We start from the raw sequence: 15,510 nt of genomic DNA, 5'->3' as shown, positions 1-15,510 counted from the left end.
CACACACACACACACACACACACACACACACACACACACACACACACGCGCGCGGGGGCGGGCTCAGCCGTCCCTCCTCTGTCCGTCTATTATTGATGTTGGGCACGCAGGGTTCCCACTCAGCCATCTGTTCTCGCTTCTCCCACTCGGTGTCCCTTTTGCTTCGTGCCTACCACGCTGGCATAAGCAGAGCAATGCTGTCCTATCAACGTGTGAATACTTCATAAATATCTCACACTATCAGGGAGCCAGTTGTTGGAGGAAGAGCCCGGAGAGAGAGTGAGAAAGGGAAAGAGAGCATAACAGTAATGTGGTGAATCTTTCATTAATTCGGCCTCTTTGTTGGATGACTTCCATCACATGCATTGATCTGCGGTGCGAGGTGTAATCGTGCCGTGAATGCATCACATGTAAACAGGATTGGCGGTGTGTGATGAACTGTCAACAGTCCTCTTTTGCATGTTTTCAGATATAATGGAATCCCAGCCCCGCCCTCCTACTGTTAACAGCATATGGCTGCAGGTTTCATTTGATTCCACTCGCATTTGATGACCGTGCATATTCAGTCGAGCCCCGTTGCCAGGGGTAACGTGGGCCTGTAGGGCTTCGGATTGGCTGCAGGGTGTGTGTGTGTGCACCTGAGGCCTCGCTTGGCCCCCAGCTGGGGCCACATGTGGCGAGTTTGGAGACGTGTAAGGGTGGCGTGTGTTTGCAAACGCTTAGCTTCGCAGTTATTCCATAGATGCTATCTTCCTCCCTGCACACACACACACACACACACACACACACACACACTTGCACATGTGCGTAGAAACTTGTAAATGCAGTAAATGGATCGTAAATGTTGCATGTCAGTCTCATGCAAAAACTGCAAGCATCAGTGGATCTGTCTGACTTTACCTGTGTCTCCAGTTCTGTCCTCCTGACTGACAGAAAGGGTCAGATGTGGGTAAGGGGATGCCCGGGGGCTGCAGAGCGCTGATTAAGATACGATATTGGTTTGGGGCTTTAGAAATCTAAGCTATCACTCCATCATGTGACTTGTCTTTTTCCATATTCCTAGAGGGGTGGAAGAAGCTTTATTCTCTGGCCAGCCCCCTGATTTAAGACCCCCCGGGGAGTACCAGATGAGAGGGAAATTAATAATGTGTGGAGACTCAAAGGCTTTGGCCGAACCAAAGGATGAGAAGAGGGTGAAGAGAGAGAGAGGAAAGCACAATCAGGCAGATAGGCCACCTTTGAGACAGAGGAGTGGCATTTTGAAACCGATAAAAGATGCAGACTCCACAAAAAAAAGGTCAGCACTTAAAGGGATACTCCGCTGAAGATCTTCTTGTGATCTGCGTATCACTCGCCCCCTCTAGGCCCGAAAGGCGGCACTTCTATTTCGCTCTTTGGTGGAGTACTCCTTCATGTGGTTTAATGAAATCAAATTATAGCCTCTGTTCCTGTGTTTTGTCTGTAGCGAAATAGCTCTACACACAATAGCATAAATATGAAATGCTGTTATCAACTTGTCACAATGCGAGAGCAGATCTTTTACTTCCTCGGCTGCCTTGAAAACAGATTGCAAATTAGCATTTCCTCTTCCAAGCGAGAGGGCGTCACGAACAGCACTCCCAGCATTGAGACATAGCTTTTCATGGCGTGCGACTCTTAACATGAACTAAAAAACAAGAACAAATTCCTTAATGTTCAGGAAACTTGGAGGTTCAATACTAATAGACTTCACTGAGTGATGTGTGCACGTCACGCTAGCATGCTCAGTGTTGGCACGTTGATGGCTTGTCTCCCCAGGCCGTGCACGCTTAGGCCCCGCTGTGACCTCTCTGGCTCGAGGCCAACAGCTCGGCTTTTCCTTTGAACCCGGACGAACCTGGCTGAAACCAGCTGATCTCACTACTCGCATTAAATATTGATTGCGATTAAATTCTGAATTTATCCACCTACTGTATCCATCCGTCCAGCCAGCTGTTCACGTTTTATTAATTTTTTTCTTATGTTTTATGATTTGATTTATGCCGTCTGTTACCCTTCCACAAAGACAATGTAGGCTAATAAGACCAAAAAAGATGGAGCTAATGATACTGGGGCAGTGTGCCATAAGCGAATCCTCCCTGCAGCGTGGCCACGTGGGCAGCATGCCACCCAGCTGCACAATGGCTTTACCCGCAGTGATTTATTAAACACACTAACCATTGGCTAAACAGACATTGAGCTAAATTAGCAATCTCCTCTCCTCTGCTCGCCTCTCCCTCTTTGTCTGTCTCTCTTTCCTTTTTGTTCTCTATCTCAAAAAGTCAGTTACATGTTACATGATACATGTCAAGGAGGAGTGAAATGGTAGACCGGCCCCTAAAGCGTGAACATGACTGTCCATTACACGGGTCTTTAGCGACACAGAGGGATAACCTCTCATCATCCTGGTGAGCAATAGCCCCGTCGAAGTCCCCCCAGTTGAGTGGTCAGATGTAAATGAATGTGATGTATGCATAGTACTCCATAGCAGCGCCCCACGTAATCCCTCCACTCTCACACAACTCTTTATGTTAAACATGAGATCGGCATGAATAGAGAGAGTTAAAAGGTTTTGGTCAAAAGCGCTTCAACGCAAGTATCCCGCAGTCCCAAAGTGGTGGTGTGCTCTTCCCACCGGCCATCAGCTCTTCTTCAATGTGGAGTGCCGTAAGAGCGGAGATGTGCGCATTGTGTGTTTAGACAAGAGGGAGTTTGACGAGAGGCTGCAGATGATGACACACCTGCTGAGGACGAGAGGGTTGAGATAACAATTTGCTCCGCCCTGTCAGGGGGACATCTGGCATTGCCACGGCGTCGCAAGCCCAAATACACCCCAGGAAGTGGGTAATGAGGCGTAGGAGACGGGGGATTGTGTGTGAGTGAGTGTGAGTGCGATGGTGGTTTCCTCATCTTCCTGAACTAGCCTCTGTAGACCCTGCAAAGCACACCGTCTATAGTCCACAGCCATAAGCCCACTTGCGTGTGACTCACGAGCGGCGTTAAATCCGTAAATCAAAGCACATTTGACCTTCTTCTACTAAAAACAAAAGGAGAACGGGAAAGTATGGAGGTTAACAAACTATAGAAAACAAGTACAATAGGGGAAATTAGTGGCCATTTGTTGGTGTGTAATATAACCAAATTGGTACCCGTCCATCTGTGACTGCTCCGCATGTCTTTGAATGTCACAATTAGCATGGTGGCCTGCAATATGTTGTCACACAGGCCTTTGTGGTACGTTATACGCCTGGGAGGGGTTGAGGAAGAAATGTACTGTTCAATAAAGGCTCCTTGAAGAACGGTGAGTGTTCAACTGAAATGAGCATTTTCTTCTTTTAACTGGTAGCACATATAAAGCAGCTTGATAATGGCTCTCCCTCTGGAATATATTACTTGTCATCGTTTTGTTACTTTTAGTTTCTTTTACAGTGTTTATTTTTTATTGCCTGAAAATAATTATTTCGTTTTTTTCCGTTGTTTAACTGAGGAAAATGTTGTTGCATTCTCGAGGCCTCTGCGAGTCTGGAGGACCAAAGTCATCTGGTGAGAGAGCTAGATAGATCTGGGTGATCTGCATAGGAATAATAAGCAACCTTATGGTTCTGCAGAATGTTACCAAGTGGAAGCAAGTAAAGGTTGAATAGGAGGGGCCCCCAAGAACCTCTACTGACTACTGCTGATTTATGATGGTTTATTTTTTAGTTACTGTTAGAATTGATTGCTGCCTTTGTGTGCTTAACTTTGTATTACTTTGTTGCTGACTGTTTTTTTAAATAATTTTTTTACTATTTTGTTTGTTTTGTCTGAAAGTGTAGTAATCCCGGAGTGTGCATTCGAAATTAGATAAGATTATCAATAAAACAGGCAGAAGCAACCTGAAATACATTGTTTTGAATAAAAGGATGACCAATACAGAATTACATTTTGACATGTCTGTTTATCTCTCTGTTTATTTCAGGTAATCTCCGCTCTGTCACGGATCTCCCACCACAGCATCGCACAAATCAAAGGCATCAGGTATGTGTCTCATTTGTAACTCTCTCATTCATCATTTGAACAGCCGAAGCACTCGAGGGGATCGGCAGCAAAGAAACCGTTTGGATGAACGCATTTCACATACGCTTGTAGGCCTGTATTAAGATGGAGGTGGCCGTTAACATCTGCTGCTCATTTATAAGTCAATTTACATTTTTACGCAATTAGCTGCATCTTTTAGCCACTGTTGTCTTTCAGGGAACAAAATAACTGCACAACACATTTCCATCCGTCGCGCAAAATCTATTACAGTGCTCTCTGAGTCTGAGTACTACATTGTATGCAGGGGCCAGTCATTTCTCAGGCATAATGGTGATGCTGAGAGAATCCCTCGCACTGCTTTATCAAGCCCGGAATGGGCTCCTGATTTCTCTTCATGTGCTCAATCCGCTCGGAGCGCGGTGGCTCACCGGCGCCACATAAAAAGCCATTTCATCCATCTGAGTAATGAGTAGATGTAGCGCGCCCATTAGGAGCCACGCCAGGAAGTGAAGGGAAGAGTGAGGGTGAGTGACAGAGGGAGACAGAGCACAGGTCCCTCGCCATTAATAAAGACAACACAACCTGCTGACTGACGGCTGATTCACGGCCCGTCCACGCCGACCGCTTTGCTGAGAGGCGTCAAAGTCGAGGCTCATTTGACATTAGCATGAATCCCTCTTTCTGATCCTGAGACACTTTAATCCCAGTAATCTGAATATTAATTAACAAGTACATTTCATATTAAAGTTCAGATTCTCAGATGGGTATGAATCTAAGGATATCACAAAAGAGATTCCACAGTGGGCGACAAACTGTCCTTCAACTGAGGCTCGAGCACCTGACTACTGAAGTGTCCTTGAGCAAAACACAGAATTCCTTTCAGCGCCTAGAGTTACTCTGACCTCTCTTGCCCTGCTTTGGGGGTGAACGTGAGAACACAACGGCATTATGGGGGATCGGTACAGAGTACGACTTTATTAAGTGAGGTCACGTTTGGCTCCTGGTCTGAAAATATGGAAACATTTATTTAAAGCAATTCAATGGTACACTGAACTACAAGTGTCAGCACAGGGATTGCAAAGCCAAAATGATCTCAACATAGATTATTATCATGATAATTAGTCATCGGTAATACTTTAATGACTGACAAACTTAATTTTCTTGCATTTTAAAAATCATTTTAAATGTAAGATGAGGGTGTAAGAGGTGCACCCCCTTCTGTGTGATTTTAATTTGTACAACCACTACAGTAATAACTTCAAATAAATACTAAAAAAACATGAATGCAAGTCCATTATTCACTCGTCTTCTAGCCGTGGTTCTTCCCTGTAACTTGCTCAGAAAGTGTCTCTTAGGTTGCTGCATGTTTCACTCCCTTCACTAAGGTGCAATTGCCTTGATTGAGCTTGTATGCTGTGAGCGGCTTCCTGTGGTTGGAGACATCTGTTAGGAGTCGACGGTGCAAATATATGGATCAGAAAATAAAAAGAGCTGCGGAGTTAGGCGTTGATTTTCAGTGGCGTTGACAGTAAAGCATATTCAGTCTAACACATTGCTTAACTCTCTGAACCCCAAGCTGTTCCTGGGAGTTGTTTTGCTCTTGTCACATTTTACTCTCTGTGGCCATGATCTTCACGGCTACATAGAAGTCAAGCACCTCTGTAGAAACAGCACAATCATGGCTAGAAGTAAACAGAGAATTCAAAAAGGCATTTTGGGCAGTATAACACAGCCGCCATGCCTTTGATATTTATCAAAGTTTTGAGATTCATAGACATGATGTACGAAGGTGTGCAGAAAGAGGAAGATCTGAATCTAAAGGTGTTTTTATAGCTTCTTGCTGTCATAAACGGTGTCCTTTTGGCGATTGTCTGAAGAAAACATGCTTTTCAATCCCGCCGGTGGGTTTTGGGGTTCACAGGGTGGTGCTTTGAACAATGGTGTGTCTCTTAAAGCTTTCGCTACAGGATTCACACGTGTGTACGGTCATGTGCCGTATGATCTAACATGAACAGGGTGCTGATATCAAGCAGAGCACTTCCACAACATGGATGCTCACTGACCCCAGTTGGCCTTTCTAAAGGGTCCCATCAGCCGCGTCTTTGGTAATTCTGCTCAGGGCAAGGTCAGCGGCATTCAAAGGTCTCAAGGACCTGACGGATCTCTTCTGTCACGCTTCAAAGCCCCCTGTCAACCACGTACAGGCCTGAGAACTCCTATAACTCATTCAAACACATGCCATACCGTCCATGCAAGTAGTGTACCATATAGAGAGGCCCTCCGAGTCCACGGGTACGATGATGTCATTTCAAAACACGTTGCAAAGTGCTTACATAACGCATAAAGGAAACTGTTCTAGAAAGTGTTTTAATGGATCTTGTCAAGCTGTGGTTCCCCCCCAGCGTGGAGGTCTCAATGCCCAGACAATAGCCCCACAGTCTCAGATCAGGTATGCACGGACACCACATCAGGCCATCCATTGTGTTTTATAATGGCCGGAGAGTTCCTCACTGCGTCGGTATAACATGCGCCGCAGGCATGTCCATTGACGTCCTGTTGAAGCCCATTGATCTCGTCTTTGATGTGTGTTCACTGTAATCAGGCATCGGTAGTTCGTGTCTCAGTCACTCTGTCAGCGTTCCAGCCCCGGTCGGAAAAGGAGTGATTCATGTCGCACGCTCCTCTGCAATCAAATGTACATACGCGCAGCACACTCTTCCTTTAGGACTCTGCATCCGCGCTTGAATTGTCCTCTTTTTTGAGTGACTTATTCAAATATGTCTAAGTGCTCTCTTGCTACCCGTTTTACGTAATACAGATTAGTCAGTCGATAACGAAAATGAAGATAAGCTTCCCTTCAATTGTTCCTCTTTTTCGTGGTGTTTTTTTGCCCTCTGTTTCACCTCTCGTGCAACTGATGTGATGCTTTGCAGACACCATTCATAAAAGAAACTGCTCTACATCCTGTAATTTGTTGATGGATTTACAGCGTGACAGTTTGTTACTCAGCATTCTCATAAAAAAAGAAGCATTGAACGTCAATCAAAGACAATAACTTGTATTGATTGAAGTAGTAAATGTATTGTTTATTTTCTATTTATTTTTTAGTCTGGCTAAAGAACCTCTAACTTCATTGTGTCTCAGAAACCAAACCTACATCCTTCATATTATCTGTGACCAACTTATTGCAAAAACCATCAATCTAATCAAAAGTACATCCTCCATCCTTTGTGTTGAGGCCTCATGTTCCCATCTCTTGACCGTGTGTTTCTCACAGTTTATCTACTGCATAAGCCTGCGCCATCCTCTGTCCTGTTATTCCGCCCCCCCCCCCCCTCCTTCCTACCGCTTATCTTTACTGTCCTCAGCTAACCAACACTCTAACCTTCAACTCCCTCGCGCTTCACTGTCCTAGTTCACGCCTGATCGGAGCTGTTAGTGTGTGTGTGTGTGTGTGTGCGCTGGGCTCAGGGGATCCGGGTCGTGGAGTGCGAGCGACCTCGGCTCAGCAGTACTGTTGCTACAGTGTAGCCATTTTGGCTAACAGTACTGTAGCTGCTGTATAACTGGGGTTCTTGTTTGTTGTATATTTACTCATTTACATTGCTGGAAAGAAAATGCACAAGTCACAAACTATTGACACAAATTGCACTCTGTCATAGAAATTAGGCATATAGAGCAGATTGTAAAGGAAAAGTTGTGACCATACAGAGGCAGCCACCTAGAATTACGCCTCCCAGCCAATTACTTTGTATGATCATAAATGATACAAATAAAAATAGGAAAAAAATAAGAATAAATAAAGTAAAAGAATGAAACCATGCATATAGAGCTAGTGCTGGGTGATATGTTGTAAGCCCAACGACTGCCAATTGCTGATTTATTCACCAAAAACATATTGGTTATTATTTTCACTGTTCCAACAATCACAGACAGTAATGTGTTCAAACTAAACCCTTAATTGCCTGATTTACATGTGAAAATATGCTCGAAAAAGAGACAAAGATCCAAAGTATTCAGCCAAGCGTCGATAGCCAATATATTTGGCCAATCGGCCCTCTCTATTTAGAGCTAAGGCTGATTACTGAACACACAACCGAATTTGGGACTGCAACTAACTATTTATTTTGTAATCAGTTTAAAATCATGGAAATGTCAGAAAGAAGTGAAAGTAATCATCACGATTTCCTAAAGTCCAAGATGATGTTTTCAATATGCTTCTTCATCTGATCAAAAGACCTAAAGATGATATTATATAATGTACGGAAAAGCAACAAATCCAGAGCCAGAGAATGTTGGGAATTTTAATTTGAAATAAAACCCAAATGATACATTTTCTTTTTAAAATATTGTAGTTTCACAGTAGGTTTTTTGTTTATCAACTAATTGGCTAATTGACCAATCGACTAATCCTTTTCAGCTTTACGTGAAGTCCTTCTGTGCCGGATGAAAAGCCATTTGTTACTAAAGCTACCTCTTCCATGAAATAAAGATGAATAAGTAAATAGGAGAAATCCAGTTTTCTGCTGAAAGATGATGTTTACATTTGTTTGGACTGCACAGGGACGATATGTAGTAGATGTGCTTGTGTTTTTATATTGTTGTATTTAAGATGAGGCGGTTGCAGTGCACAGCAGGAGAGGACAGAATCGCTGTTTGCTCTTTTCCTCCCTCCCTCCCTAACTCCCTCCCTCCTCCTCATCCTGTCGGCACAGCTCTGCCCCCTCACGCCACTGTATCACATCACACACATTAGTATGCGGTTGTCACAATGCACAATCCACTCCATGTTTCACTCGTTTGACTGCATCATGGTGTGCTAATGTCATTAGTAAATGTGGGGGGAAAAAAGCACACACATGCAAAGAAAGAGGCTCTTACTCATAAGTCATTTTGCACACGTCCTACCCAGGCAATAAGCGGCAAAGTGGACACTGTCTTCAGCTCCAGCGATTTATCGACCCCTGCAGAAAAAAAAGCCGTGTCCTGGGACATGAAACTGCCTCCAACTTTGACCACTTCAGCTGCATTCACAGCTGACGACCACACCGTTGCTCTGCTGTTGAATCAATGGGACCGGCTCACTGCGGCTTTGTCTGGCACACATTCCCTTTACGCCAGCATTAAAGGAAGGAAACAGAAATTCGACATTAAAATCCACTGAGAAAAGGAAGGACAAGAGATGGTTGTTTGTGTCGGGTCAGAGAAGAGTAGGACGTGAAATCTGTGCCCTGATTATAACAAGCAGGAAGTGTTTTTTGTTGTTGTTATAATTAACCTTTATTTAACCAGAAAAACCTTTATTGACATGCCCTGACCATGACATGCTGCAAGATGTATTTCCTTCTTCTTTTCTTTAGTTAATTAATTTTCTTTTTTAAAGAGTAACACAAATGCAAAAAGAAACGCACACATTCAATCACTCATGCTCCTCTCATTGTCCCCTGGCAATGACAGTTAATCTCTTATGTTACATTATGATTTATTAATGACTTCCTTTGAGTTTCCTTGAAAAAAAGTGTGTAATTTTGTTTTAAATTATTGCCTTAAAAATTGATATTTACTTGAAAGAAACATTCAAGTTAAATCTGAGTGAATTTTCAATCTTTTTTATAATAGACCATTACTATATAATAGATTATTTATTCTCTCTATCGGTTGAATTCTATGCCCGTCTGAAGATAAACTTCACATCTTTACATTCTCTGCTGAAATGTAATGTACTTTCTCTCTCAAGGTTTGCAGTAAGTTTGAATTGGTGAATTAAAAGTGTGCTAATTGTACTAATACTAATAACAGTGTCTCTACTAAATGATACCCAACTAAACCAAAAAAAAACACGGAAAGTTGAATATATGAGATAATCAGATAAACCAAGAATGAAAGTTTAAGGAAGAAGAAAATTGGAAAAAAAAAGAAAAGCACAAAGATGGCAGAAGCGACACAACTAGGTTTCATGGTAAAATGAATCCTTTAGTAATAGAAATTCTCCTGTAACAAGTAAATCTACCTGCTGAACACATACAGTTCGATGTGGTCGGACAGATCCCTGAACAAAATATAAACCAACAAAGAGAGCAATTTACTCCTCATTTTACCTAAAAGAAGCAGTTGTTTTTAACCAACACAGATAAAAACACCAAAAACAAACACTGGAATAAGCCAAATCAGGAGGGCAGGAAGAAAAAACCAGGAGTAGGGGATAATCAGAGGTATAAAAGATGAACAAAGACACTTTTTACTCTCTGAAAAGACAAGTGGTTATGTAGAAAAAGCACGTATCCAGTCTGGTTTACCACACAGTGGAAAGGCATGAACAACATGCAGGAACGCTCGCAGGACAATAGAGCATTATTGAATAGCCTAGAGACGGCTCATCATTGGAGTCCTGATGAAATTATAAACACAGTTCAATTACACCTGGTTGTATCATTTAGGCGAAATGAAAACGGCAGCGTTGGGCCAGCACTTGGCTCCGCGAAACAACACTGGGGTGATGCATACGAGCGCACAGCCCCGCAAACTACTACGTAATTAAATTTAGCCCTGCGGGACTCCATTAATAACTTATAATATAATGCACATTTCATTGGACGGGGCCATAAGATGTGGGTGTGTTATTACGCTCTGGAGGAAGCCCCTTCTGCGCTGTCTTTGCGCTCATAACGGTGAGCGAGAAAGTAGCATAAATCAGATGAGGCAGTTTCTGTGTTATGATTCCTTAATAATAGCGCTTGTAATTAGCTCTTGAAAATACAGAGGTTTTTTTAATGAAGTCAACCAAACATGGAAGAGTTAGCAAAGTTCATGAATCAGAGAAGACTGTGGAGCTTGCAGGATTCTGTGCATGTTCTAGTGTGTGTGTGTGTGTGTGTGTGTGCACGTACATGCCTGAGGGTGACCAGCTGACCTTTGACTCCTCTAGCTGAGCATTCATTAACTCGATGGCTGACGCACTCTTTTGAGTGTGCTGTAATTACAGAAAGGCTAATTGCTGGCGTCACACAGATAATGATACATTCTCACCCCAATGCTTCAGAAGTCAGTGCTCCCGAGCTTCAAACTATGGCGCTCTACGTACCCCTCTAGTGTCACTTTTGGCAGGTGTCGGGGATGGGGGTGTTCATAGACGGTTGTCACATGCATAGTTTATCTTCAAAATAATCAGGAGTTAGGTTTAGGCAACAAAAGCACTTAGTTAAGTTAAGGAAAAGAGCATACTTACTTTTAGGAGATAAACAGCGACCTGTTTGACCTGTCTGCCCTGCTGTCTGCCCTGTGTGGACTATCTTGCACTGTATACTACATCAGTTGCTATTAGTGCTTAATAAGGAAGCGGCTGTCCAAACAAAGTGGACTGTGAAGAAGCAAGAAGAGAAAAAGTGTTACCGGCAAAACTCATAAACTAACGTCCTCAATGCCGAGTAGGGGATTGCAATTAACTGTGAACTCCTCTATCTCAAACCCATGGACCACTTTATTGCTTTTATACACGCCCTATAAAAGAAAGGAGTCAAGTATTAAATGCATTATAATGAAACAAAGGTTGAATATCCTGTAAACAATCTGATTTGGCTGGTAGAAAATATACTCAAATGTAGATTTTTAAGACCTCCTGGCTGTAAAGCGTTTAAAAAAACGAATTTGCCGTCTTTGTAAAACCCTCAGGCATGTTAATGGTTTTATCAGTGAACTATTTGTGACACAGACAGACACACACACGCACATATGCACAATGATTGCTTTTTTTGACCCTCACACTGTTACCAACAGGTCACTGCTTTTGACTCTTTAAGAAGGCGTGAGATCACAATAAAATGTCACCTGATCATATCATGGATTAAACACAGTCGAGGGATTTCACAGGAGTGCTGACAGAGAGCCGAGTGCCTTTTATGAGAGCTTTGAACGTCTGGTCTGGATGCTACAACACAACATGCGGACGTTCTTCTTCTCCATGTTCTCTCTTTCCTGCTACAACACCTTTCTTTGTCATATGGAGACATTCATTCATTTATTTGTGCATTAAATCAATCGCCAGCAGCCCCCTCCGCAAATATCATTAGAATAATAAATGATATAGGCTTTAATATAACTCCACTTTTTCAAGTTCTCTCTGAGGCCAACAACTCCGGTCTTCCACAATGCATAAACGGAATTACCTTTCTGTAGTAATTGTGAAAACAAATGAGCACACAGAGAAAGCTCTTCCTCAGGAAGACCAACGAAAAAGGATCTCTCTACCAAACACGTCACAACGTGCTTTGAATAAAAACAATGCGATTTAAAAAAAAAAACTTAAAGGCACGTAGAATCAAATAAATAGAGATGATTAAACAAATGAGACACCCTACGTAGTGCTACTCTATTTTTGGGTAGGAGGCAATAAAGACCCATGCCACATGGTTTCTTGAGAGGTAAACCTGCTCGCTCTAATGACGTTTGGATATAGGAATAGTTGGTCAAGAGACACATCTTGCACACTGTTCGTCTGCTCATGCAGGCTTAGAAGCAAAGAGAGTTGTTGTTGAATATATTCTTTTTAACGTTGTATATCCCACAATGGGAGCGTGTAGCCGGTTTGTGGTAACCAACAACTCAACAATGTTTTTCTTTCGTTGTGTTTTTGGGAGGTTCTTCTTATTCTTTCTTTTTTTGTAAACAAAATGTGACAACAGAGTGACAATATATGTCATTTATAAAGCCAGATTAAGGTCATTTTTACTTGACGCTGCCTTAAAGTTTTACTAAAATTAAATATAGATATATTCTACTTCGGTATAAATGTCATTTTATTCATGATGCTACCCCAGAAGATGTCGTGTATGAACTTCATTTTAGATAAAGAAATGAAGGTATATTATAATTGACAGTCCTGCAGTTGCTGTTTACTGATTATATTGTCCAACACTTGCACCACGCTCTTCCCATGAGCCTGAAACCGTCACTCACCTCCCACCCACCATCGCTCTGTTCACCATCTCTTTCTTGAATACTGGTGTGTGTGTTTGTGTGTGTGTGTGTGTGTGTGTGATTGTGTGTGTGTTCAGTGGCTCCTCGTAAGAAAACAAATCATGTAATCAGTAGCTACATTATTCAGACGGGAGGCAAGGTCAACCTTACGGGGCTGTTTACGGCCCCTGCCGTGTGAGGGATTCATTGCCGGAGGAGAGGATGGTAACAACAACAGTATGCTGCAATCACGGTGAAAACAAACTCAGAACAAACAGCTGCCCGGAAGACTAACAATAAACTCATTAAACTGAAACTAAATGTAATAGTACATTGAGGTATTTGGGTAATTTGAGAACAGCTAATGACCAATACGTTTGACAATTTTATCCCCCTAATGTTTATTGTCATAAAACATTTTACCATCCTTTAACCACCATTTACAGATGGTGGTTAAAGGAAACGGTCTGCGTTATAGCCGAGATGTTACAGCGTATGCCACATTACTGCAAAGTCCCGGGTTCGATTCCAGCCTTGGGCCCTTAGTTGCATGTCTTATCCCTCATGTCTCTGTCTCTACACTGTCATATTAAAGCAAAGCTGGCAAAAAACTACATCATCTTTGAATTAGTTTAATAATACAAGCTGTTTCCGTTTCAGTAACCTTAGCGTGGTTGATGATTAGCGCTGACCGTGACCTCACTGATTTTAATGAGCTTCAATTGTGCACGACATTAAGCTAATAGGCTATAATTTGTAGCAATCAGCTTCTGTGAAAGAAGAAAAAAATAAATAAAAGCACACCATAAACACGGTTTGCCAATCGAGATCTAATCACGCACTTCACAATAATGTTTGCAGAAAGCTAATATCTTTAAAAATATAAGAAATAAATCCGCCCTGTTTAATGAGCTAATTGATTAGTCATCCGTTTTTATGCTCTGCCACTTCCCAGGAGTGTCATGGTGTTTGTTGACGCTGCGTGGGCAGGAGTAAGAAATTACCAAGAGAGCCGAGAGGACTCCTTCAGATTATTGTACCATGGGCTGACATGAATGCTTTTATTGATGCTACTGGCATAACCAAAATGTTTTCAAACAAAAGAAAGTGTACATATTCAGAAAGTAGATAAGCTCTTTATATTGCTCTGCATTGTCCGTTTCTCTTCCTGAATTCCTGAGACAGTTGGCCGTGTGAAGATGGCAGCTTTTTTTTTTTTTTTATCTGTCAGCAGCAGTGTGTTGATGTGTTTTGACAATGTTGTTTTGTGACTGATGGGCTCCTCTGTTCAATACATCCTGCTGTTGAGCTGCCCCCGACGTGACGGAGCTCAGAGTGACAACTGGTTATCTTTCTACCTGGGATACTGTGGTGTGTGTACTAATATTTTCTACTCTCTCTCTTCCCATCTGTGTGTGTGTGTGTGTGTGTTTTTGTGTGTGTGTGTGTGTGTTTTGTGTGTGTGCCAGGCCCTTTCCGTCAGAGGACACAGCTCTGAATGAGGATGATGTGTACCGGAGCCTTGAAGAGCTGGCAGAGTAAGTATTCATTCCACACACACACACACACACACACACACACACACACACACACACACACTTGTTTTTGTCACTTAGGATGACGTGTTATCAACTTAAATTTATTCTCTGGAGACTTCCCCTAACCCTAAACTTCAAAAACCTCACGCCTTACCCCTACCCTGACTTTTCCTTAGCCTATAAACCAACCCAAAAACAAAACTAAACCCTTCAAATGAAATGGCTTACCTTGTGGTGACCAGCTCTCTGTTGCCAAATAGGAGGGGAGACTCTGCTGCGTAACTGTGTCAAGATATTCTTGTGATTAATACAATTACAGACACACACACACACACTCGCCATTATCATCATCAAGATAGACCATTGTTAGTTTTTAGCTGTTGTCACGGAACATTACACTTTTTAAAATCTTTGGATTTGATGTTCCAGCAGATTAAAATAAATGTTTGTTTCCTGCTGCAGAAAGTCATTGCTTTCTACATTTAGCTCAGAGTATCTTTTTAAACTGGGTAACAATGGCGTGTCTCTCATCATGCTGGAAATAAGCCAGAGTCCATCAAAGTAATAATATATATATATATGTGTGTGTGTGTGTGTGTGTGTATTTCTTATATTACTGCAGACTTAACAATTCTCCACCCATCATGTACACAACACATCTTGATGTGATGTTTTCAGCGTGATTGCCACTTCTTCCAATTGTCTCTAACTGCTTAATTACATAAGCGTAGAGCCTTGTGTCACTCTGCCCGTTGCCATGGTGACACCGTCTCAGCTCTGGATTCTGGTGTGGCTGCCTCTTCGGACCGACTCGGTGGCCGGCTTCCTGGTTTGGTGTGTGTGTGTGTGTGTGTGTGTGTGTGTGTGTGTGTGTGTGATGGGTGGATGGGTTTTCGCTGGGTGCGAAAGAGAGAAAAGTAGGCTCTTGGAGTTTGCAGAGGTTCCAGCGGTGACAGCAGCCGCTCAACTCAGATTAATGGAGAAT

At 42.5% G+C, this 15,510-nt stretch overlaps 1 protein-coding gene across 11 annotated transcripts in view; it reads left to right on the top strand.

The window, feature by feature from the left end:
- The window catches only part of vav2 (vav 2 guanine nucleotide exchange factor), a 180,406-nt gene that overhangs the window by 121,725 nt on the left and 43,171 nt on the right, over positions 1 to 15,510 (top strand). For all 11 annotated transcript variants that reach the window (XM_031855842.1, XM_031855838.1, XM_031855840.1 and 8 more), the window contains exons 3-4: positions 3,977 to 4,035; positions 14,457 to 14,525. In XM_031855842.1, coding sequence (XP_031711702.1) covers positions 3,977 to 4,035; positions 14,457 to 14,525 — 128 coding nt within the window. The remainder of the gene's footprint in view (positions 1 to 3,976; positions 4,036 to 14,456; positions 14,526 to 15,510) is intronic.

The sequence above is a fragment of the Anarrhichthys ocellatus genome, unplaced genomic scaffold, assembly GCF_004355925.1.
Source record: "Anarrhichthys ocellatus isolate YVR2014 unplaced genomic scaffold, GSC_Weel_1.0 scaffold16, whole genome shotgun sequence".
Lineage (NCBI taxonomy): Eukaryota > Metazoa > Chordata > Actinopteri > Perciformes > Anarhichadidae > Anarrhichthys > Anarrhichthys ocellatus.
Note: the sequence above shows the minus strand (reverse complement) of the source record. Positions and strands in the feature narration are given on the sequence as shown.